The following is a 27,010-nucleotide window of genomic DNA, read 5'->3' on the forward strand; positions in this document are numbered from 1 at the left end:
CTTTTGTATCTCTCCCCTCTCACCTTAAACCTATGCCCTTTAGTTTTAGATTCCCCTACCATGGAGAAAAACTGTTGGCTTTCTACCTTATCTATTCCTCTCATGATTTTATAGAGCCCTATAAGATCACTCCTCTGTCTGTGTGAGCAATCAAGATGGCCCATGAAATGCAAAACATTTGTACGCAGGTCCAGCAAGTGATTCGGAAGCCATTTGGAATGTTGGGGTTTATTGCACGCTTTGGATTTTAAGAAGCAGGATGGTGTGCTACAGCTGTACAGTGTCATGGACACTGCATTAACCACACGGACAAACACATAGTAGAGAACTGCAAGTCCGTAACATATGATGAAAGATTTATGAAGTAATTGCAACAAATCCTACCAATTGACATCTCTTTCAATTTACTGTCCCTGAGCTACACATTGCAAAGACCTGACACTTTTTGTTTTATGTAAAACGGGAATAACTTTTTATTACTAATGAGAAGTACTTTTCAAAATTCTAGGAATAGCAATGATACAAGCTATTAAAACCATAAACTAAATATCCTGACTTTTAGCCCAAAATTCCCCATTTCCCCCAAGCCGGCACTTAAACCTGACAGATAAGACAGGCAGTTAGATATTAGGTTAAAAATAGAAAGAGAGAAAGGTGGTAGGCCATGGATCTGGACTCAAGAGTATTTGAATCTCAGACAAGCAGTTCTGACATCCAAATGTACTAAACCCCTCTGAGCAGCTCGATCAGTGTGGTGCGGAAGGAGCTGAACCTTTGATAGAGTTACAGAGTTGGGTTGGTTCCTTCTGGATGGTCTCTTCGAGGTACTCTACCAATCAGACGCTCACAGTATGGCTCCTCACCGAGAAACGGTCTTCCAGTTCAACTTTTACTGCTCCAGTCACTGTTATCTGTTCTTTGCTTCAAGCAGTGTCTTCCGTGATTCCCTACCAATTGGGTCCTCATGGTGTGTCCCCTCTCTGGGAGTAAGGATGGCAGATTTCTTTCACTAAAGGACATTAGTGAAGCAGATGGGATTTTACAACAAACAAAAATCAGCAGGTCTAGTGGCATCTGTGGAGAGAAAGCAGAATTAACACTTATAAGGTTATTGTCGAGAGTGGTTAAGAGATAATCACAGTGCTATGGGTCTGGAGTCACAAGTAGGCCAGATTGGATAAGGGCAACAGATTTCCTTCCCTAAAGGACATAAGTGAACCAGATGTGGTTTTACAACAACAAAGAGAAATTGCTGGAGAAACTCAGTAGGTCTGGTGGTATCTAAGGGGAGAAAGCAGAATTAACGCTTACAGTTAAGTGACCTTTATTTAGCAGTTTACTTCATATCTGGATATTTCAGGTTGGATAGGCTGGGACTTTTTCACTGGAGTGTAGGAGGTTGAGGGGTGACCTTAGAGAGGTTTATAAAATCAGATAGATACAGATAGATATAGTGAATGGCAGGTGTCTTTTTCCTAGAATGGGGGCTTTCAAGACTAGGGGGCATATTTTTAAGGTGAGAGGGGATAGATTTTGAAAAGTCGTGAGGGACAACCGTTTTACACAGAGGGTGGTTCAAATGTAGAATGAACCTCCAAAGTAAGTGGTGGATGCAGGTGCAGTTACAAAATTTACGAGACATTTGGATAAGTACATGAATAAGAAATGTTTGGAGGGATATGGGCCAAGCACAGGCAGATGGAACTACTTTAGTTTGGAATTATGGTCAGCATGGACTGTTTGGACCAAAGGATCTGTTTCCGTGATATATGACTCTACCTGCAACATCTGCTTCCTGATGAAGGGCTCACACCCGAAACTTCAATTCTCAATATGCCATCAAAGCACTGGTGTTAATTTCTGCAGGCATAGAATTACAATCCTAAGGTTCTTGTGGCACAGTGACAGTTCCTTACCACTGATCCAGGAGGCCTGGGTTCAAATTTAACTTGCACCAGAGGTGTATCATATTACATCTGAATGGTTGATTGAAAATATTGAAGGGTTCATGCAGTGCAGTATACTGCTGAGCCTGAACACCCGGGTTCAGGTTCCACCTGCTCCCTTTATCTGAGGGCTCTTGTGATACAGTGGTGTTTCCCCAGCTCTGGGCCAGGAGGCCTGGTTTCAAGTCCCATCTACTCCAGAGGTGTGCCACAACATAAAGGTGGATAAATCTCTGGGATCTCATCAAGTGTGTCCCAGGATGTTGTGTGAAGTTAGGGAAGAAATTGCGGGCCCCCTTACAGACTTATTTGTATCATTATTAGCCACAAGTGAGGTGCTGTAGGACTGGAGGGTGGCTAATGTTGTGCCTTTATTTAAGTGAGGCTGCAAGGAGAAGCCTTACTGGTGAGTCTGACATCGGAGGTTGTAAGTTATTGAAGGGGATTCTGAGATGATTTGGAGATGCCAGTGTTGGACTGGGGTGTACAAAGTTAAAAATCACACGACACCAGGTTATAGTCCAACAGGTTTATTTGGAAGCACTAGCTTCAGAGCGCTGCTCCTTCATCAGGTGGTTGTCCACACAACCACCTGATGAAGGAGCAGCGCTCCAAAAGCTAGTGCTTCCAAATAAACCTGTTGGACCATAACCTGGTGTCGTGTGATTTTTTTACTGGGATTCTGAGAGATAGGATTAAATGCATTTGGAGAGGAAAGGACTGATTAGGGATGGTCAGCATGGCTTTATTTGTGGGAAACTTAATTGAGTTTTTTTGAGGATATGACCAAACAGAAAGATGAGGCAGAGCGATAGATGTTGTCTGCAGACTTTAGTTAAGCCTTTAACAAGGTTCTGCATGGTCAACTGATTCCTAAAATTAGATCATATGGGATTCAGGGATACGGACCAAACACAGGCAAGTGGGACTGGTTATTTTGGGAAACTTGATTAGTGCGGACGAGTTGGACCAAAGGGTCTGTTTCCATGCTGTATGACTCTATGATTAAACAATATCTAGAACTACAAAGTTATGCTTAACTTAGAACATTGATTGGACCACTCTTGGAGTACAGTGCAAAGGTCTGGTCATTATATTATGAAAAGATAGTGATTCAGTGGAGAATGTGCAAACATAAAAGTTTAGAAGGACGATAACAGACGTGAGATCTTATAACTTTCAAGAATGACTGAATACACTTGGAGCTTATTTCTCTAGAAAAGACAATGGCCAGGGTGATCTGATAGCGATCTTTCAAATTATAAATGAGTTTCGATAGGCTAAATGTAGATAGAATAACATTAACAATGCAACAACCATGAGTATGTATATAGCTTTTAAGTTGATAATACATGCCAAAGGCAATTAATAAAAACACTTGATATTGAACTACTTAAAGTCAGTGAGATGGCCAAATTTTGGTCAGAGAGATAGGTGAAATGCATCTTAAAGGAAGGGTGAGAGGCAAAGAGATTTAGTGAGGGTATTCCAGAGCTTAGAAGTCCAGGCAGTTGAAGACACTAACACTGATGCTGGTAATCAGAAGGATGTTCAAGAGGCAGGATTTGAAGGAGCGCTGGGGTCTCACAGGGTGACTGTATAAATTATAGTCACAAATGAATCCAATTAGGAGTTTAATCTGACCACATAGTGGTGAGTAGACAGGCAGGATGCTGGAAGAACAGAGCAAGCCAGGCAGCATCAGGAGGTGGAGAAGTTGATGTTTCTGGTAAGAACATGGATCACACTCCCACATGGAGTAGTTGAAGAGACAGACACAGAAGTGGGAAGCTGTATAAACACAAGAGGGAGAAAAGAATGGAAAGATATGTCGATAAGGTTGGGGAGATTCGCGTAGGGCACATAAACAATGAGCCATTTTTGCCAATTTTTCTAAGTTCTGTATTTTTAAGTTCTGTATTTTTTAAATTGATTCACAGCATGTTGACGTCACTGCCAAGGCCAGTGTTTATTTCCCATCCGAATTTGGCGTGGAGAAGATGGTGATGGTGAGTTATCTTCGTGAACCCCCACTGCAGTCCATTTGGTGTAGGGTCACCCACGATGCTGTTAGGGAGGGACTTCCAGGAATTCGGAGCCAGAGACAGTGAAGAATGATGATATATGTCCAAGTTGGGGTGATTTGTTGGAGAATTTTATCAGGGAATGGTCTTCCCATATGCCTGTTGACTTTGTCCTTCTAGGTGGTAGTTGTCATGGGTTATTCTCATCAGTCCATAAAACCTGCATCATATCCAGTTTGCATAGCTCCACTGAGTGACAGGGTGTCGTGAATGGAAGGGAGTTGTAATGTGAAGGCAACCTCAGCCACTTAGCAGCACATCCTTACCTCACCCATTTTACACCACCTGTGTCGAAAAGGCAAACTGTGGACAAGAGGAGGCTTGTGAAGATGGATTATTTGGCGGGCTGAATTTTATTTTTGCAAACTCTGCAGTTGTACAGGCAGTTTTGAGTGGGCGGCACAGAGCAGATACACTCGATGTCGCACCCACATAAGTTCAGAAATAAAATGATCGCACTGAGGTGTTTTTTGAAGGCAGGATGCTCATTCGTTTCTCGGTGGTTTTATGCAAAGTGGTGCCAACTGAGACAAAACATACACAAACAGACTGAAAGAAAGGGGGAGTTTTTTTTGAGCAGCATACTATTATGATCTAAAACACACTACTGGAGAGGGTAAAGCAGGTTCAGTAGGAACTTTCACGGGTGAATTGAATAAAAACTTAAACAAAGTGAGAAACAAAGTATAGGGCTATGGCAAAAGAGCACAGGAGTGAGTGTAATTGGATCGCTCATTTGAAGGGCTAGCAGAAGCAAGATGGACCGAATGGCTGATTTCCAGGGATGAAGGGATTTGTCATATGAGAAATCGTTGAGCAGCTTGGACCTGTACTTTTTGGAGCTTAGAATAATAAGACAAAAACAGTAATTGCGTAAGCTCAGCCGGTCTGGCAGTAATTGTGGAGAGAAATCAGAGTTAACGTTTCGAGTCAAGTGACCCTTCCTCAGAACTGGAAAGATCCCACAAGGAGTAGTGAGAGAAAACAACCAGACCTAATAACATTGATTTTCTTTCTCCTGCTGGGTCAATGAATATACTCATGACTGCATTAGACAGAATTTTGTTCGACCAGGGCATTTTAGGGTTGGGGTGTTGGCAAAAAAGTGGAGTTGAGCCCATAGTCAGAGTGGATGCAATCATATTGACTGGCAGTGGAGGCATGGGGAGGTGCCGATTGGCAGGGACCTGCTCCTATACACTTGTGACTTCTGACATCCTTCTGTGCTCCATTGTTCCTTGATACTGCATTGTAACTTGGTTGAGTCATTAAAAGGGCAAAAGTTCTGTGTTGACAGCAGATAGCAATAGCCACTGATGATATAAAGTGAAATAACCCCTTCCCCAGCCATGATTCATGGACTCAAAATAGACAATAACTTAAAACTAGCTTATGCAATAATGGTTATCTTGCATTCCAAAGAAAATGTACAAACTGAATTCCTTCAGCTTATATGTACTGTGATGCGACACTCCCATTCCTGACCCGTACTTGACAATGAGTTGTGAAATATAGTGATACATTTCATTTCTAGCATTTTTCAAGATTATGCAAGATTAAGTCCCTTTTCTCTGAGTTCCTTGATGTCATGTACGATGAGCTAGTGTCACGGAACACGTAGAGAGTCGTTATCTGACCTCTGAGTCAGGAGGTCATGGGTGTACGCACCATCGCAGACAGTTGAATCCATAGTCCAGTCCAACACTCCCACTGAGGAAGTGCTACATTTAGCAAGTCCAGTTTTCAGTCATATTAATGATGAATGAGCAACAGGATTTACTGAGGGGCAGGGACAGAAATCATAGGAATAAAGGCAAAAACTTTGGATGCTGGAAAACTGAAACAAACAGAGAGAATGCTGGCAAAACTCAGTAGCACTGGCAGCATCTGTAGAAAGTCAGAAGTCACACGACACCGGTTTATAGTCTCACAGGAAATCATAAGCTTTCTGAGTGTAGCCCCTTCGTCAGGTAAAGTACCCAGTGTCGTGTGACTTCTGACCTTCTCCACCCCAGCCCAACACCAGCACCTCCACATCATAGCTTCTGCAGTGAGAGAAACAGAGTTATGGCTTCGAGTCTGATATGACTTCCTCAGAAGACTCTCATCTGATTCTGCCATAGAAAGCAGTTGAGGCCAAAACACTGAATGTTTTCCAGACAGACTGGATATAGTTCATAGGACTGAATGAATCAGAGAGTATGAGGAAAAAGTTGACTCAGCGTACCAAGTTGAATGCTTAGCCGTGATCATATTGAATGGTGGAGCAGACTGGATGGGCTAATGGCCTACTCCTGCTCCTGTTTTCTATATTCCTATATTTATCGTGTTGTTTTCATATACCTCGAATAAAACAATTAATTGCTCCACCATTGGTGGGCATGCCCCCAGCCGTCTGAGCCCTCAGCCAAATCTTCCCAAACTTATCCCCTCTGATACCCCAGTTTGGGCTGGAAAATCATCAATGACCCCTGAGTGATCACTGTAAGAATGAGAGGACAACTCCACAGCTGTTATAGCTTTGTCAGAGCTCCCTAGTGGCCATGCTGCCTTAGATCTCGTGATTTCAATGTTTCAGCTCATGACCCGACTTGGGTTCCTGAGCCCTGCTTTGGGAAACCCTGTTCAAAGTTCTGCAAATCCTTTTCTCTCCACCTCACTCCCCTACACTGGAAGCAGTGCAGAGAAGGGTCATTCAACTCGTTCCTGGGATGAAGAGGTTTGTCTTAAGAAGGAAGGTTGTAGAGGCTGGGCCTGCATCTATTGGAGTGTAGAAAAATGGGAGGTGATCTTATTGAAATCTACAAGATCCTGAAAGTGTGGATACTGAGAAGATGTTTCCCCTTCTGGGTAAGACTGGAATGAATGGACACCGTTTAAAAATAATAGGTCTCACATTTATAGTCATAGAGTCATAGAGATGTACAGCACGGAAACAGACTCTTCAGTCCAACTCATCCTTGCCGACCAGATATCCCAACCAATCTAGTCCCACCTGCCAGCACCTGGCCCATATCCCTCCAAATCCTTTCTATTCACATACCCATCCAGATGCCTTTTAAATGTTGCAATTGTACTTGCCTCCACCACTTCCTGTGGCAGCTCATTCCACACCCGCATCACCCTCTGTGTGAAAAAGTTGTCCCTTAGGTCTCTTTTATATCCTTCCCCTCTCACCCTAAACCTATGCCTCTAGTTTTGTACTACTCCATCCCAGGGAAAAATACTTTGTCTATTTTTCCTATCCATGCCCCTCATGACCTCTATAAGGTCATCCCTCAGCCTCCGACGCTCAGGGAAAACAGCCCTAGCCTATTCAACCTCTCCTTATAGCTCAAATCCTCCAACCCGGGCAACAGGGTTGTAAATCTTTTCTGAACCCTTTCAAGTTTCACAATATCTTTCAGATAGGAAGGAGACCAGGATTGCACTCAATATTGCACCAGTGGCCTCACCAATGTCCTGTACAGACGCAACATGACCTGCCAACTCCTGTACTCAATACTCTGACCAATAAAGGAAAGCACACCAAATGCCTTCTTCACTATCATATCTACCTGTGACTCCACTTTGAAGGAGCTATGAACCTGCACTCCAAGATCTCTTTGTTCAACAACACTCCCAAAGACCTTACCATTAAGTGTATAAGTCCTGCTAAGATTTGCTTTCCCAAAATGCAGCACCTCACATTTATCTAAATTAAATTCCATCTGCCAGTTCTCAGCCCATTGGCCCATCTGATCAAGATCCTATTGTAATCTGAGATAACCTTCTTTGTTGTCCACTACACCTACAATTTTGGTGTAATCTGCAAACTTACTAACCATATCTCTTATGCTCACATCCAAATCATTTACATAAGTGATAAAATAGTGGACCCAGCACCGATCCTTGTGGCACCCCACTGGTCACAGGCCTCCAGTCTGAAAAACAACCCTCCACCACCACCCTCTGTCTTCTACCTTTGAGCCAGTTCTGTATCCAAATGGTTAAAACGAAAATGAGGAGAAATCTTTTCTTTCAAAGAGTATTGAATTTTTGGAACTCACATCACCAGACAGCAGTGGAGGCAACGTCATTGAATATATTTTTAAGGCAGATGTGAATAGATATTTACCTAACAAAGGGATCAGTGGTTTTCAGAAATGATCCAAAGTGGATGGCTGAGGTCACAATCAGATCAACCACAATCTTATTGGATGGCAGATCAGGCTAGAGGGGCTGAATAGCTTTTTCCCCACGCCTAATTCATTATTTTCTTGTTATTGATTAAGATGCTCCTTAAAACTTCACCAAGCTTCTGGTCATCTGTCCAAATATCTCCTGGTGTGGCTCTGTGTCCCATTTATTCTCATGTTGTTCCTCTGAAGCCTGCTTGGATATTTCATTCCAGTACAGACACTATCTAAATGAAGTAGAGAGTATGGTGCTGCAAAAGCACAGCAGGTCAGGCAGCATTCGAGGAGCAGGAGAATCGACGTTTCGTGCATATGCCTGAATGCTGCCTGACCTGCTGTGCTTTTGCAGCACCATACTCTCAACTCTGATCTTCAGCATCTGCAGTCCTCATTTTCTCCTGAATGAACACAAAACCAAAACATCATGGATGCTGGAGATATGATAGAAAGGGGGAAAAAAGGCTAGAAATCACAGGTGGTCAGGCAGCGTCAGTGAAATGGAGTTAACATTTTAGGTTGATGACCTTTCATCAGAACTGCGGAGAGATAGAAGTCTAAGGGTTTTTAAGTCAGCGGGAGATGATGGTGAGAAGGGGCAGGAAGTACAAAATGGTGACATTGTGATACTATCCATGGGTAATAATCTGTGGGCCCTAAGCTCTGGGGACACAGGTTCAAATCCCATCATAACAGCTGATGGAAGTTAAATTCAATCATTAAACCCGGAACTGAAAACTAGTCTTAGTGATGGTGACCATGACAACCATCAACAGTTGTAAAAACCAGTCAGGTTCACTAATGCCCTTTGGGAAAGCAAATTGGCCATCTTTACCCCATCTGGACCTACATGTGATACGGCTGACTTTTAATTGCCCTCTGAAATGGCCTTGGACGCCACTCTGTTTAAGGACCAATTAGGGACGGGAAGCACTTGACACCTACATCCCATGAAAGGATAAACAAACAAAACGAGAAAAAGCTCTGCGATCAGGAGGGGGGCAGGTGAGATTAAGCAACAAAGTTTTCTTGATGCAGCAGCCAAAAACAAATGAAATGAAATTGGTATTAAAATGAGGAATTAACAACTTGTGATGATGCTGCTCCTTTAACAAGGTTATGTTGTCCTTGATATTTTTCAGAGATGTCATAAAAGACACAGACTCCGAAAAGTCTAAGTTGAAGTCCAAGATGAAAGCTTAGGCTGAGTTGACCTACTCACAGGTCCGACTCCTGTAGTCCCTTGGAAGGAACCTTCCCCAGTGTTGTTATTATAAGGGGGCATGTCACTTCTTATCATAACCCACGCACCAATCAATTTGGGAACAGGAAGGTGGAACTGAGATGAGGAAGGTTGTTAAGAAGGAAATCCCACCCTTCAGCCATCAACCTCACACCCAACTAGTTTAAGAATCAAAGGGTGGAGTGGGGTGAGGAACAGCATTAAGGTGGTGGTGCCAGAGATGACAGGCTGTTGACCAGGAGGCATGGATTTAAATCCCACTGCATCAGTTTCAAATTCCTTAACAAATCTGGAGTATAAAATACACCATCAGCGATGGTGCGCATGATAACCATCATTGATCATAACAAACCAAAAGAGAAAATGCTGGAAAATCTCAGCAGGTCTGGCAGCACCTGTAAGGAGAGAAAAGAGCTGAAGTTTCGACTCTTTGACAAAGGCTCAATTAGACTCGAAACGTCAGCTCTTTTCTCTCCATACAGTGCTGTCAGACCTGCTGAGATTTTCCAGCATTTTCTCTTTTGGTTTCAGATTCCAGCATCCGCAGTAATTTGCTTTTATTTTGGTCGTAATAAAACCCATCTGATTCACTAAGTCCTTTAAGGAAGGGATTTGGTCATCCTTTTCCTGTGTGACCTACATGTGACTCCAGACCCACAACAATGTGGTTGATGCTTATATGCCCTCTGTCATGACCCTTGCAAGCCACTCGGTTCAAGGGTAATGAAGGGTGGACCATAAATACCCACATTGTGTGATGTCGACGTGCCGGCATTGAACTGGTGTGAACAAAGTCAGAAGTCACATGACACCAGGTTATAGTCTGATAGGTTTATTTGAAATCATAAGCTTTTGGAGTGCTGACACTTCACCTGATGAAGGAGCAGTGCTCTGAAAGATTGTGAATTCATATAAACCCAACGGACTATAACCTAGTATCGTGTGACTTCTGACATTGCGTGAGACATTTAAAACTTCTCTTGACATCATAACATGAAACCAGATATTTGTTGGTCATTTTTCAATATTATTTATTGTAAAAAAATAAATTTTATAAGACATTATATACAAATGTGTATGAAACAAGTCACTTCCCACACAACTTAAAACATTCCAAAAAGCAGCAACAGAATAAAGTATTTCAGCTAATTACATGGGCATGGCTCACCAATACCCTTCTTTCTCGAATTGGGGAAATTATGAATATGGTGTTAGATTATTTTCCCCATGTTATTGCATCAATCTTTCTCCCATCCTATCTTGTTCCTTCAGCACTCTCAACGGTTGAAATGAAGATTTGCAAAATATTGTCTCCTCTAGTTTGGGTGGGGAGGTGACCCCTAGCTCTAACACTTTGCGCTTTCAAGAGGACTCTGGCTCCCATCCTGCCTGGGAGTGAGAGTGATTCCATCATACAGATGGCAAGAATCTTGATAACAATGGGTCTTTGTCACCTCCTGGCTTCGTTCTGTTGCTTCACGGGTGCATGTTGAAATCCCTAGCCTCGTTTTACACTCCCACTTATTTGTCCCTAGGTTTACCTCCAGTAGCTTGCCACTCCTGAAAGAAACATATTTATATAGTGCAGAGTGGAAAACACCTGGTCAAGATTTCAATTGTAGGGAAGGCTAGATGGAATACCACCATTTCTTCTGTAGTCCCAACATGTTAGAGCTATAGGTAGTCAATTGGCATTTGCTGCAGCTCGGATACAATAGGGTCCAAATTCATTTTTGGGTACAATGCTTGTCCAATTTACCATTGCCCATTCCATTCTACCATCTGAACATGAATTTACACCAACCAGGAGGGATAGGTACAAGGAGGGTATATCAGAGTCCACTAATGGACCCTGGCACTCCATAGGGCCTACAATGCTAGGGTCGAGACCTGGACTGCTGTGCTCAGGTCAAAAAGCCAGGGGCCTCTGCTAGGGGTGGCACTCTTGATTTCTGCCACTGTCAGTGACAGTGCCTGAAATTGGCATCATAAATACAAATAAAGATACATCAAAACATCATCCCTTTCTCCATAAATGTTTACATAATCCACAATATCTACTTGGTATGGTCAGGTACAAGTCCACAGTGAGTTATTAGTTCATCCCAATCCTCAATACCCAGGATATGAATGAAAGGATTTGTATCCATTCTGCCCGTGATCAGCTGTTGAAGCAATTTGCCAAATGCGATGTACATGTGGGTATTCAGAGTTGATAGTGATCCAGAGGGGAGAGTTTGCACAAAGAACCTGGCATAGCACCAACTCAATGATTTATTGCAAAAGGGCCTATGTGAAACAAGACCACAATAAGGTCCATGAGCACATTGGTGGGTTTGACATGACATTTGGGAGAACTGGTATAATTAATGTTGCCATAACATTGAGATTGTCACTGCATCTGTCCCCTGCCTATCCACCATGAAGTTAAACTCTCGGGAAGAAGTCAACAAAGTGAAGCTATGTCATTGTCATTCAGGCTTCAGTCCCACTCGCTGTGGGGCTCACCCCTAGCCTGAGCAGTGCTTCCTATTGAGAGATCCTCAGGTGAGAGGGGAGCTTAGCATCATAGGCCGAGGAGAAACTGGGTTCAGGCATTTCAGCTTCAGTTCCTGTACTATCTCCCTCTCAAGTCAACAGCAAAGGGTGTGATCTCAAGATGAGATTTGAACCCATCGACGACAAGATACCTTCTGGATTTTTGCACCATCCAGTAATGTTGGCCTTGCATTCATACCATGTCGCAGTGCAATCTCTCACTCAACCTAGGGGCCCCCTAAGTGGGCCTGGCTGGAGTTAAAGCACCCCCAGGTAACAGTCTCTCTTCTCATCAGTTTATGTGTATAGACTAAACTTTGAGTTCAGTGATACTAAAAAATAAATGGCCCAGCCCCCTCCCATGGGGTTATTTCTCAAACCATGTGTATGTCATGAGTTAGGCAGGAATCACCACTGGTCAATGGTTCATAGCTTCAGCCAGGACAAGTGGGAACAAAGAGATGATGTCCCATTCCCCACGACATATTAGCAATAAGCTAAATGAAGTTAACATGCTTCTCTTGCTCCTGTCCTGACTGTGAGAAGCAAGGGCAAGGGGGAATGTCCCAGTATTTCTGTCCTCTAGTTCCTAAGTTCATGTGTAAGCTCCTGTCCCATTACTGCCCGGGCTGGTCCTTCACATTCCCCAGTTTCCTCATTTTCCACTAACATTTTCAACAGTATCTCGCAAAGTGCTGGTTTTTTAAGTTACAGTGAGCTCCACATGATACAGTCAGCATCCCGACTTATGGTGACTCATCCTCCAAGTGGCTAGATCTCCCGAGGATCTGTGGAAGGATGGGGTCGGTCTGTGGGCCATGGGGTGAGGAAAGGTCACTGCTGTACGTATACTCTGTTTGTAAGTTCCTCTTCAATAACACAATCATTGTTTCAGTTGGAACATAAGTTGATGATCAGCTTTGAGTGTCTTCAGTGATCAATGGAGGGAATGGCCTCTGATTTGAAGATCATCGTAGTCTAGAGGCATCTGTAAGAAAGGAAGAAGGGTCAGTATGTTTTCTTACCATTCTTGCCCTGTATTTTCTTCCTCCCCTGAGGATGCTATAGCTACTGTTCTAGTTTTTATCAGGTAAGAGTATGAAGGATTATAGAATCAAGGTGGCTAAATGGTATTAAATATGTGCAGAACAAGCTTGAGGGGCTGAATGGCCACTTCCCTTTTTCACATTCCACAAATGCTTCTTTCGGCACCTCAACCAAGTGGCTAGTCCTTACATTTGAGCTGAAATGAGGGACTGTCCAAATGTTTCGCCCTTACTGGCCACTTAACACTGTGTGCCATGGTCATGTGAAAGGGGAAATCCCTATGATCACAGGATGGTTTCGTGTAGGAGGGTTTTTACCCCATCTAGTCTGTCCCAGCTCTCTGCAGGCGCAACTCACGTAATGTCCTTTCCCTTCCTTTGCGTCTACCCCCAGCACACTCTTCGGGGATGCATCCTAAATCCTATCCACTCTCTGTGTAAGGATTATTTTCCTCATATGGCCATCAATTCATTTGTCAATCTCCCGTGTCATCTCGTTCTCGATTCTTCTACCAATGGGACCAGTTTCTCTCTGTCTACTTTTTCCAGTTCTTTCATGAATTTGAATACCTTGATCAAATCTGCTCTGACCCTTCTCATTTCCAAGGAGGATAGACCCAATCTATCCAGGTTAAGTCCTTCCTATGTTGTCTCTAATTGACAAATCGCTGTGTGCAGACTCTCTGAGCAACTTTGCAGTTGGGAAGTATAAGTCCCTCATCCCTGGAAACAATCTCATGTATCTTTTCTGATCTCTCAAACACCCTCACTCATCACTGACTTGGCAACTCATCAGTCAGTTAGTTATTCAATTAGTTAGAGAGAGCTAATTCCAAGTCTTAACTTCTACATAAGTTAAGCTGCTAGAACAAGAATCTGGATGTTCTAATTTAGAATTGATCCTGCGCTGTGGTAACAATAGCCAGAATGGATCTTATTTAGACCCAAGATAGTCGAACTATGACAAATCTCCAAGTCGGAAATTGAAGAAGTGTGGATATGGTTGGGGCAGATTGTTAAGATTCAATCTGTGGTTGAGGTCCTGACTGTGCATTGTAGGTTTGTCCCACCTCACCTTCACCCAATGCTTGTACTCACAAGAAAATTAAGCACAACATTTAGGCCCGACCCACCACTGCTAGCACTGGGTGTGTTGTATTGCAGTAGGCACTGTCTTTAGGCTGAGGTGTAAAACTGAGGCCGTGTATGCCGTCTGAGGTGGTGTTAAAAATCCCACAGTTGCCCTTTCAAGGAAGATCATTGGAGTTCTCCCTGGTCACCTGGAGCCAATGACCCTCAAGTAACACCACAACAACTTCAATCTGGTTGTCTCCAAATTGCCATTTGTGAGATTTTGCTGTCATCATCTTGTCTGCCTGTTTCCATTCATTACAAAGGTCACTTCAAAAGTGCTTCAATGGCTATAAGGGACTTTGAAAGACAGAAAGGCTTGCATATATTTCTTGCCTCACATGACCTAAGGACATCTCAAGGTACCTTACATCCCACAAAATACTTTGGAACTTCCCAAGATTGTGAATGGCGACATAAAAATGCAATACCTTATTACGCTTGCTCTCTGAAGTGGGAGCCATGTCAGCCATGATCTAATTGAATGGCAGAGCTGGCCTGAGACAGGAGATGCTGAATGGCCTCCCACTGCTCTGATTTGCCCTCTCCCGACGCTTGCCTCATGCAGACGCATGTTATTTTTGCGAACCCGCGGTAGAGAGGCTCACCTCGCAGTCTGACCGGGCATCCCACTCTGGCTCAGACTCGGAATCAGAGGACTCATACAGCGGGATCATCGAGGAGTTGGTGAGCTGAGAAAGCTGCTCCCGGATCTGGAGGTCCGGCCGGCCTGCTGTCAGGTGGAAGGCCGTGCAGCTGTTGTACATTAACCGGTTGACATCCACGCCCCGCTCAATGAGGAGCTGAACCACCTCCCGATGCTGAAACTCCACCGCCAGGTGCAGGGGTGTCCTCCCACTGTTTGGTTCCTGTCAGCACAGCCACAGGGACAAGGTCACGGCTTATTCCAAGTACAATTCAAAAGGACATTAAAAAAAAAACTTTCCTCCAATTTGATCCCTTCCACCTCAACCTACAATCAGCACCTCACGAGGCCAGAATGTTTTGTGGGATCTTGCTAAGTGTAAAATGGCCTGCCCTTGAAAAGGCAGTTACCATCCTGATGATGAGAGGAGTTCTCCCCAATGTCTTAGTGCCAAAATTTATCCCTCAACCTATTTAAGAATGAAAGGAATAGGAGCAGGAGTAGACCACTCAGCCCCTCGTGTTCGCTTTGGCATTTAGTACAATCACGGCTGATCTCGGGACTTCAACTCCGTCTCTGATCCTCTCCCCACATTCCTCGATTCCCCAGGAGGTCAAAGCTCTGCCTGCAAATGAACAATCTGCTCATTCTCGCTCATTATTCTGTGTCACAGCTTGTTGTGCACCAGCTGGCTGCCAGGTTTTCTACATTTCAACAGTGACTGCACAAACTTGAAAAAAAATTCTTAATCGGAATGTTCTGAAGTTGTACTAGGTGCTATAGAAACGGGGACAATAGCATAGCGACAATGTTTGTGACCTTTCAATCCAGACTCCAGATCCACAGCAATGTGGTTGACTCTTAACTGCCCTCTGAAATGACTTAGAGAGCCACTCAGTTCAAGGGCAATTAGGGATGGGACCCTGACCTTGTCAGTGATGCCCATACCCTCAAGAACAATAAACAAAGTATTAATTTTTCCAGAAGGATTGACTGTAACCCATAGTATTGTGTAGGTAACACACACACTCATATGAGCTATTGTGGCACAGTGTGTACTGTCCCTAAACTTGATCCAAAAGTCCTGGGTTCAAATCCCACTCCACAACATCATGGCCAAGAAAGGCGTGTCTGTGTAAATCCTTCCAATGCACACCAATGGCGGCTAGTAAGAGCAGGACAGATTCCTGTTCAACTGTGTGATGTAAAAGACATTGGAGCCTCTCCCATCACTATCTCTAGCTCCAGTCGACAATATGCACATAAAAAAGTTAATGAGTCGACATCAATTTGGATCCTCTGAGGCTTTGATCTGTAACACCACCACAGCTTGGAAGGTGAGTGGGAAACATACCTATAAGATTATAAGAAATAGGAGCAGGAGTAGACCACTTGGCCCCTTGAGCCTCCTCTACTGTTCAATAGCATCAATGGCTGACCTGACATTCCTCACATCCACTCTCCTGCGTTTTCTTTACTGATCAAGAATCTATCTATCTCAGCCTTAAATATACACAAGAACTCTGCCCCCACAGCTCTCTGTTGGCAAGGAGTTCCAAAGACTCCAGAGAAGAACTTCCTTCTCATCTCAGTCTTAAATTTGCACCCGTTTATTCTGAGATTATGCCCTCTGGTCCTAGACCTTCCCACGAGGGAAATATCCTTTCAGCATTTACCCCGTCAAGCCCCAACAGAATCCTGTATGTTTCAATGAGATCACCTCTCATTCTTCTAACTCAAGTGAGTAGGGTCTTACCTGAGCATTAATGTTGGCTCCTGAAGCTAGCAATCGCGCCACTGTTTCACAGTCTCCTTTCATTGCTGCGATGTGAAGACATGTGTGACCTGTGGTGGAAAAAAATCAGTGTTTAATACTCAACTCACATGAGGTACGGTCAAGCCTTGCTCCTGTCTACAAATTCCCCAATGAGCAAGATCGAAACTCCAGGTCAGGATGTTACTTCCCTAGGTTGTGCTGAGTGAATGAACTCAATCTGGGCATTCACTTGGTCTCAGTGCCTCAAGGAGAGTTAAGTTGAGTTGCCTGATGATTACCTATGGGCAGCACGGTGGCTCAGTTGTTAGCACTGCTGCCTCACAGCACCAGGGATCCAGGTTGAATTCCAGCCTTGGGCGACTGTCTGTTCTCACATTCTCTCTGTGTCTGCATGGGTTTCCTCCGAATGCTGTTCTTTGCTCCCACAGTCCAAAGATGTGCAGGTTAGGTGTGTTGGCCATACTAAATTGTCCATAGTGTTCAGGGATGTGCAGGCTAGGTGCCTTAGTTAGGGGTAAATGTAGAGTAATAGGGTAAGTGAATGGGTCTGGTTGGATTACTCTTCAGAGGGTCGGTGTGGCCTTGTTGGGTCGAATGGCCTGTTTCCACACTGTATGGATTTTATGATAACAGCAAGTGTGTTTCCCGCCATGCACAACTCAGGCAAGGAGAGGATCAGACTTGAATGTGATGCTCCTACTGTTGAATAGTCTGAACACTGTATAGGATCAGACATGAGGAACAGTAGGCTGGGTGGGCAAGTGAAGAGCAAACACTACCTATCCCAATCCCTAACTTCATCATATCCCAGAACTATTATACACACCAGCAAGGAGTCATGGATTTACACAGAATGTCTGTTGCAGAATAAGGTCATTTAATCCAATGTTTTTGTCCTGATGTTTATGCCCCATACAATTCACCTCCCATTCCACCCTTCTCATCTCAGACCTTAACAGCTCATTTTATCACTTTTTCTTTCATGAGGTTCTCTGGTTTCACTTTTGAATGCATCCAATCCATTTGCCTCTATCACATTCCAACCATTCTTTGAGTATAGAGGTTTCTCATTATTTCCACAGCGTATTTAATAATGACTGCCTTAAATGTTTGCCTCCCAGTTTTGGAATTTCCCTTAAGCAGAAACATTCTCTCCACTGTCCAACACATACTATAAACCTCCAGCTGGTATTCTCTATATTCCATAGAGAAATAACCAAACCTATGTAATCCTCCCAACAGCTACAATTCCTCAGCTTACTCATGCATGGGATGATTGTGTCCACTGGCATGGGCAGGATTTGTCACCCATCCTATGAACTGAGTGATTTGTTCAACTGTTTCAGAGGGCAGTTAAGAGTCAACCACATTGTCTGGGTCTGGAGTCACATGTAGGCCAGACCAGGTAAGGATGGCAGATTCCTTCCCTAAAGCACATTAGTGAACCACAGGGGTTTTTCCAATAATGATTGATTCACAGTCATCCTTACTGAGACTAGATTTTAACTCCAGATTTTATTAATTGAATTTTAACTCCACCAGATGCTATGATGGGACTTGAACCCATGATTTCATTGCATTAGCCTTGACCTAAGCAGTGCGGTGGCTCAGTGGTTAGCATTACTGCCTCACAGTGCTAGGGACCTGGGTTCGATTCCATCCTTGGGTAACTGTCTGTATTGAGTTTACACATTCTTCCCATGTCCGCGTGGGTTTCCTACTGGTGCTCTGGTTTCCTCCCACAGTCCAAAGATGTATGGGTTAGGGTGTATTGGCTATGATAAATTGCCCATAGCATCTAGGGCTGTGCAGGCTAGGCGGATTGGCCATGGGAAATGCAGGGTTACAGGAATGGGGGAGGAGGATTGTGTCTGGGTGGGATGCTCTAGAGGGGGTCAGTGGAGACTCGATGGGGCAAATGGCCTGCTCCCATACTGTAGGGAGTCTATGACCTAGGTTACTCATTCAGTGACATTCCCACTATATCACCATCTCTTTGTTCTTGCACTTTCTCCAGTGTTGCCATGTAAAATTCCCTTTAAGATTTAGTTGCTGTGCACAGTTCATTTATTTGCATTGGGCTCCTTGAAATGCATGGCTGCTCAAATGGATTATTTCATTGCAGAATCAGGTCTGGATAAAACCCTTCGCTGTGCACACCCATGCAGCTTGGTGGCACCCACGCTGTAGGCCCTTCCAATCGTATAGAGACCAAGACTGTGCAAGTGGGAGAGAGCTGGTGAGAAAGGAGGATGGTCATTAAGCCTTATCATGGCGTTACTCATGCATTGCTGTAACATGTTCAGCTGGGTTAGTGGGCGAGTCAAAGAGTGTGGTGTTGGAAAAGCACACCCGTTCAGGCAGCATCCGAGGAGCAGGCGAATCAATGTTTCGAGCATATACCCTTTAATGTTGACTCTGCTGCTCCTCGGATGCTGCCTGACCAGCTGTGCTTTTCCAGCAGCACATTCTTCGACTCTGATCTGCAGCATCTGCCGTCCTCACTTTTTTCCTGGGTCAGTGGGCAAACCAAGTGAGCAAAGAAATTACCGCAGTAATTACGCCATTCCAGATCCTGTGCTTGGCGCTGTTGGGTGATGTTGCTGGTGCCCATCGGATCGAGGAGTGCATCAACGCAGTCCAGGTCCCCCTGCTCGCAGGCCAGGTGCAACGGGGTATTCCCGAAGCTGTCTAAACTCTCCAGGTCCGCCCCAGTCTGTGCCAGCTCCCTGGTCACTCCTGGCATCCTCATGATCACTGACAAATGCAAAGGGCTCTGGAAAAGGGTGAGGAAATAAATAAAAACTGTGAAACCTTCAGAGAAATCAACGACTGATTCTCCATTGCCACAGGAGCAAAGATAAAGCGAGTAAGTCTCCGGAAGATAGGAACTGACAGATTACGGATTAACACTGACTAGCCTTTGTTGACAATCCCTTATTGCCCTCGAACTAGACACTGATTGGCTGAGAGAGGAAGGATGTGTGGAGATGGACTTTCTGAATACAAGGTCCTACCTATTACTGTATGGAACATCCAGCAACATGTAAGTAAGAGAGGAACAACATCACATCTTCACACCAGGCACTTTATAGACTTAATAGTGAGTTGTGAATCCACTCTCATTCCATCTGTTTCTTTTAGTTTCACTTGTCACATTTTGTGTCACCATGTTTTCTCTCCCTTCCCCCCTACTCCAGTGGGATTACCTGCTCTTTCCAGTCTGGACACACCATTGTTCTGCCACACTCACATTCCAATCACTTAATCTAAACAATCAAAATCCTTTCTCGCCTGGCACTCCACTCCCTCTCCCCTCAACACCACCCACCACCCCCTCATCAAATATTGCATTAATGTTGCCCTCTCCACATTTCACTTCAGCTCTGAAGCCCAAAACATTAGCTTGCTCTCTCTCTCTCCATGGATGCAGCACGACCTGCTGTGATTCCAGGATTTTTTTGTTTTCAGTGCAGATTCCAGCATCTGCAGTAACTTGCTCCCACAAAGTGTAAGTAAACTCCACTGCACACCCATGCGATAATCTCAAATTGGCACACTCGTCATTATTCAGCAATTGGTGTCCAATCACAGAAACGCATCTATCGGCCAATGTTATGTTCTGAGTTATGAAAGCACAGGCTGGCCTTCCTTTCTCCCAATGTCCCTTGTTATCGCCATTTTCAACTAGACGTGGGAGGAAGGACAAAAGGGAGACTCACCTGTCGGGACTTGTTGCGGATGTCAATAACGGATGGTTCAGACCGCAAGAGGAAACTGGCAATGTCAGGGCGCTGGTGCAGAATTGCCAGATGGAGGAACCTGGGAGAAAAGAGGAAGGACACAGAGAGAGAGAGAGATGAGAGAGGTTAATAAAGGTGAACAGGGTGAAATGGTGCAGAGTGCAAATTTCCTGAGAAAATGCAGCCTGCCTAAACTCAAGTCCCAATTTGGAATTGAGTAACAGTTTCCACATTAACTGGCAGTCGTACAATTAAAGCACAAGCAAAATATTGATGCATCATCTTTAAGCGGGGAATTCCAAGAATCATTCTTACTGGAAATGAACCAACCTTTTCAATAAGAGGGGAAGGGAAGTCAAAAACAGAACACATTTACATCCAGAGTTTTGCTTCCTTCTTATCCAATTTCCTTCCACATCCAAACAACAACAACTTGCACTTATATATCACTTTTAACTATGACAAGAAAGTTCTAGGGTTTGTTCTAGGGCAATATTTGGCATCAACGTGTATTTGCATAGTATCTTATTAGCCGTGAGGCACTTTCTAATTGTTATCAAATAGAATTTGACACTATAAGGCCAAAGATGTAGGAGCTGAAATAGGCCATTCAGTCCATCGAGTCTAGGCAGAAGTGGGTACTGCAGGTGCTGGAGATTAGAGTCAAGATTAGAGTGGTTCTGGAAAAGCACAGCAGGTCAGGCAGCATCCGAGGAGCAGGAAAATCGACGTTTTGGACAAAAGCCCTTCATCAGGAACTTTTGCCCGAAACGTTGATTTTCCTGCTCCTCGGATGCTACCTGACCTGCTGTACTTTTCCAGCTCCACTCTAATCTTGAGTCCATTGAGCCTGCTATGGCATTCAATGAGATCATGGTTAATCTGATCTCAATTCTTGACTCCACTTTCCTGCATAATCATTGATACCCTTACTGATTAAAAATCTATCTCAGCCTTGAATATACTCAATGACCCAGCCTTGTCAGCCATCAGTGGTAAAGAATTCCACAGATACACTATCCACTATCCTTACCTACGTTTTAAATGGGTGATCCCTTATCCTGTGGTCCGCAGCTCTCCCACAAAGGGAAGCAACCTTACTGCTTCTACCCTGTCAAGTCCCCCAAGCGTCTTATGTTTCAATAAGGACACCTATCATTTTTTTCTCAATTCTAATGAGTATGACCCAACATCTCCTCTATACTCAGGACCAACCTAATAAACCTTCTCTAGACTGCCTCCAGTGCTTGTATATTAAGCCAAAACCTAAGGATTCTTAGCTAAATCTGAGGAGATATTAGGATGGATGACAATACGTTTGGTAAACGACATAGGTTGTAAGGGAGGAAAGAGAATTGGAGAGATACCAGGAGGGGATTCCAGAGCAAAGGGCATAATTTGAACATTAGCAAGAAAATACCTCTTAAGCATGTCCTTGATTTCCTCACCCTCCACTACTGATGACCACGCCTTTAGTCTCCTAGGCTCTGACACTGAATTCTCTCCCTAAATCTTCCTGCTTCTCTCTCCTTTTTTTAGATGTCCCCACCTCTTTATTCAAGCATTTGGATGTCTAGGAGACACCTTGGGAATTTTTCCCCACATTGAACACAAATGCAAATAGATGTTTCCTCCATTACAACCTCTGCTTTTTACCAAATCTACTGTCATCCATCCTAATACTTTGTCAAGTTTAGCTAAGTATCCTTAGATTTTGGCTTAATATTGGAGGCAGTCTAGAGGATTGCACACTGTCCTTTTGCTAATTTTAAAATTTGTTGGTGCAGATTTAGTGGTCACCAAAATGCACATCCTCTCAAAGCTCATTGAAGCTAGCAAGTGAACAGGTGAGTCATTTCGTCCAAGCTCGGGGAGTGTTTCACTTCTGTACCACTCATTCTGAGTCCTCTCAGAGTGTGATGGTGAAAGGCGAAGTTTTTCTCGTTTCCACCTCCAAGGCTGTATGCATTCCTGTCGAGGCATTTCCACCTGGGTTTCCCCGGCCTCTGCTTCGAAACCGAGCCGGTTCAAAACAGGAATGGCTCAAAGTCACTCTTCATTAATCTTATGCTGAGTTAGCGAGTCTGAGTCAGAATGGATGGACGGTGCCAACACATGACCAAAAACAACAGTCTAAACATTAAGCAAAGTTATTCACCTGCCATAGCAGCCTAACCAAATATTTAGTTAATGGTGTAGCTTAGCAAAAAGAAATAATAATTTGAATTCTCACGATGAGGAGGAACCGGTATTGGACAGGGGTGTGGACAAAGTTAAAAATCACAACTCCAGGGTATAGTCCAACAGATTTATTGGAACTTCTGGCTTTCGGAGCGCTGCTCCTTCGTCAGGTTGTGATTTTTAACTTAAATTCTCACATCAAAGGGAGTTGTGTTACACTTGATTTGTACTAGAATAGATCATCTCTATTTTCACAGCTCCAACCCCAGTGATAAGCCAGGTAAGGAATACTCAAGAGAGCTGGAGGTATTTTACCAACATTTCCTCAAATGGAATTTCCATGGACTTTATCAAGAAACACAGGGACTTTTACCAACAGGAAATGGGAGATTTTGAAGTACAAGAGAAGTGGGATAATCTTGGAAACAGGTCAATGAGTCCATGCTGATATTTAAACTACACACGGGTTTCCTGTTGTCATCCTTCAGCTCACCCCTTCCTGTTTATCACGTTAACCTTTTCTCCCTCTCCCTGCTTCTCCTTAAAGGCACAAATAAATGCAAAATGCTGCAGATTGTGAAAATCTAAAAGAAATTACATGAGTAACTCAGCGGGAACTCAGTTCTGAAGACATCATATCAAATTTGAAACATTAACTCTGCTTTCCCTCCACAGATGCTGCCAGACCTGCTCAGTTTCTCCAGCACTTTCTGCTTTTATCCCCTCTGCATTTCGGCTATTCCCCTCCTCAAGGGAGTGAGTTCCACATTGTCCCCACTCTCCAAGTAAAGACGTTTCTCTTGTATACTCGATTGAATTGATAACTCAAATTTACAGCCCCTGGTTCTACTGTCCCAACAAGGAGAAACACTTTCTTTGGCCATCTCCCACTCATTCATTATTTTTAATGCACTCAATCTGAGCTTAGTCCTCCGTCTTTACTTGAGAGAAAACAGCCCCTGTCTTAGTGGTTGTTCAGCATTGTAAAGGCTTTAGCTGGAGCACATTTGTCCTAATTATTAGGTAAAAAATGGGGTTTTTTTGGTTAGCTAGAAATGGAACACCAAAAGACAGACAACCGGAAGCAATCATGTGTTTAGATGGTGACAGTGTTAATGTGGCAGATGTTGTTACTAAATGGGAGCCGTACAGTCCCTGTTTAGTGATGTGTGAGAGGGAATCAGCCTGGTTTTTCCTTCCTTGGTCACTAACCAGGGAAGTGTAGCAAAATGCCCACTTTCCAAACCTGTGACCTCAGTCCACCACATGGACGGACAATGCATGGGAACACCACCCCCGGCAAGTTCCCTTCCAAGATATGCACCACCCTGACTTGGAAATATTTCGCCATTCCTTCACTGTCATTGAGTCATTACCTCCCTAACAACACCGTGAATGCTCATGCACCCCAAGGACTGCAGCGACTCAAGTTTGCAACTCATACCAGCTTCTCAAGGGGCAATTAGAGATGGGCAACAAACACTCCTCTAGGCAGTGATGCCCACATAGCCGAGAACAAACGAGAAAGATTCTGGATAGAATAAAATAGAAGCAGGAAGATTCAAAATAAGGCGGATTTAGGACTGAATTGAGGAGGAACTTATTCACCCAAAGGGTTGTGAATCTGTGGAATTCCCTGCCCAGTGAAGCAGCTGATTCATAATTAAGGGTTATGGTGAACGGGCGGGTAAGCGGAGCTGAGTCCACAAAAAGATCAGCCGTGATCTTATTGAATGGCACAGCAAGCTCAATGGGCCGAATGGCCTACTCCTGCTCCTATTTCTGACATTCTTATGTAATTAAAGTGCATCATTCTTCTCTCTGTCTCTTTCACATTCTCTCTCTCCCACATATAGATTCTTTCCTGCTCCATTCCTGCACTTGGCAAACGGTAAGGACTGAATCCCTCCTTTTCATTCCGCACATAATCCCTGGCCAAGGCAGAGAATCAAGATCTATTGCAAGGGAGCCAATATGTTCCTGAAAATGCAACTCCAGCTCAGGCCAGTAATGGCATTTCCAAACTTTGCTGGATTTTATTCAAAGCGGTCTTTCCCTCTGTGCAGTAAACAGTGGTCAGAACAGAATGAGATTGACCAGAATAAAGGCTAGACTTTGAGTGCCCGTCTATGAGATCTGCTCCCACTCAGGACAGTCAATCACAAATGTCTGGGCCAACTGCACCAGTTGCTGTGCCAAGGGAGTGCCACGCTGTCAGAGGCGGATAACGTGCAGGGTGGTTGGCTCAATCCGAGTTCTCTAAACTGGGTTAGACTGGTTCCAAAGAGGAGTTCTATTGATTCAAAAAGATTGGGCAAGGGCTACTTCAGCCAAGGTGGGATGAAGGATCTCCTTCTGGCCCGGAATTCTTAACCAAAACAGAAATTGCCGGAAAATCTCCATGGAGAGGAATCAGAATTAACGTTTCGGGGCTGGGTGACCCTTCTCCAAAACTCATTCATTAACTCCGTCTCCCCATCTAGTTGTAAAAGCATTTGCTGGAAAAGCTCGGCAAGTCTGGCAGCACTCTGTGGAGAAAAATCAGAGTTAACGTTTTGAGCCTGGTGATCCTTGCTCAGAACCCAGGAAGGGTCACCAGACCCCGAAAGGTTAACTCTGATTTCTGCCCACAGACCTGCTGAGCTTTTCCAACACATGCCGTCTTTGCCCCCATCTACCTGTGCTGCCAGACATTGTCTGGCACTGCTGCCTGCCAGTATCCAAGCAAAAGCGGATCATCTATCCGACCATCCTCGCTTTTCTGCTTGTGGGATCTTCCCGTGCACCAAGTTCCCGCATTGCAACAACAACTGCACCCTCCAGAGCACCACGGGGTGGTGAAAGGGGACCGTGTCGTTGTTGCTTTCCCTCGCCTGGAGGTAAGCATTAGCCCTGATTCCCCCACCCCACCCCACCCCAACCCTCCAAGCGAATTGGAGTTCATTTTCACACAATGTTGAGGCGACTTTGAAACTTACGTGTCTCCGTCTTCAGTCCTGAACTTTGTCCAACTCTGGAGTGGTCTGTCCACACTCCCACTGGCGACGTTCAGGTAAACCAGCTGGTCAGTGACACTGCTCAGGCTCTCGTCCGCTTCCTTCATGGAATCGATACCACTGTCCAGTCTCTCGCCTTCCAGCCCAGGCTTTGCATCCTGGAATTTGCCATCTCTGTCACTGGCCCGAAATTCCCTGAAATTGACTGAGACATCAGCCATTTTTTGCTCATTCACCCAAAAAAAGAAACACTTTCTTGCTACTTTTGAGGACAAAGCCCACACACGCACATACCCTTCTCCGGAATATCGCACAAAATTAAGATCAGCAAATGTAGGCGGAGACAATTATATATATATATATATATAGATATAAACTCCGCCTCTCTATGAGTCTAAAAGTGGGGGATTACCACAGACGTGATTCCGGGTGCTTTTTACAAATGACTAATTATATTACTGTACTTTACTGTCTTTTCTACATCCCCTGACTTTTTTTTTTCTCCTTTACTTTATTTCCTCATCTTGGACTCTCCTTTTGTTTAAAGAAACACCCTAAACCTTTTCAAGTGACCTGCATTTCAAATTTAATGCAAACGGAAGGAAATGGTTTTTCAACATTTCCTGTCACTTATACACACAACAAAAATTGGGGGCTAGGTAACTTAAAATAGAAGTCCCCTCCCTCCTGTGCATATTTATAATTGCAGCAAACTTTCCTAAAAACTAAATTCAGAACATTGAGAGATTTGTTTTTAGTACCAGTGGAAGTTAGGGGATGATGTGAAGGACATTTTTTTGTTAAAATAATCAGAAGAAATTGAAAAGCATTTTAAAAATTATTTTCTCCCTTTGTTTTCAATTTGGAGCAACTGGGAAAAAAAAACAGTATGTTTATAGGAAAGGGTTTGGAGGGATATGGGCCAGGAGCAGGCAGGTAGGACTAGTTGAGTTTGGGATTATGGTTGGCATGGATTGGTTGGACCAAAGGGTCTGTTTCTGTGCTGCATGACTCTATTTTGTGTTGTAGATTCCTCAGTTGGAGTTGCCCAGGGAGCACACACTCTATACAGTATCACAGAATTATGACTGAACAGGAGGCCATTCAGTCCATTGTGCAAGGCCTATTATCTAATCCAGCTCTTTTGTCCAGTGCCAACTCCCTTTTCCCAAAATCACTGCACACGTTACTATCTGAAAACAAAACATCCTGAAATATCTGCACGCTGGCTGGTATCCCATCATCAGGTCACTCTTTATTTACTTGTGCTCAGTACACTTGGCTGTGACCAGCCAGCTCAGAATCAGTCCCTGAAGTGAGGAGCTTTTGAATCTCCTGTTTATTTTTTTTTATCCCCTTCAAGGAGGAGAGTCCTTGCACGTGCACACACTCACACTGATCCAGCTCTCAAAAGGAAAACACCCGAGTGGCCAGTGACAAGCAGTGCTCTTCACAAAAAAGGGCAATGCTGTGTGATCAAACAGGGAAGGGGAGGGCAGGGACT

General features: G+C 44.1%; 1 protein-coding gene across 1 annotated transcript; it reads right to left on the reverse strand.

Moving 5' to 3' along the window:
- Window positions 1–10,429: 10,429 nt before the first annotated feature.
- Window positions 10,430–26,120, reverse strand: LOC122542778 (NF-kappa-B inhibitor alpha-like). The gene is made up of 6 exons (XM_043680814.1): window positions 25,489–26,120; window positions 20,309–20,408; window positions 19,137–19,362; window positions 16,566–16,654; window positions 14,772–15,032; window positions 10,430–12,974 (listed from the first exon to the last, which is right to left on the reverse strand). The coding sequence occupies exons 1-6, from the start codon at window positions 25,725–25,727 to the stop codon at window positions 12,924–12,926; spliced, it is 966 nt and encodes a 321-aa protein (XP_043536749.1). The 5' UTR covers window positions 25,728–26,120; the 3' UTR covers window positions 10,430–12,923.
- Between the last annotated feature and the right edge of the window lie 890 nt (window positions 26,121–27,010).

Source organism: Chiloscyllium plagiosum, chromosome 41, assembly GCF_004010195.1.
Source record: "Chiloscyllium plagiosum isolate BGI_BamShark_2017 chromosome 41, ASM401019v2, whole genome shotgun sequence".
Classification (NCBI taxonomy): Eukaryota; Metazoa; Chordata; class Chondrichthyes; order Orectolobiformes; family Hemiscylliidae; genus Chiloscyllium; species Chiloscyllium plagiosum.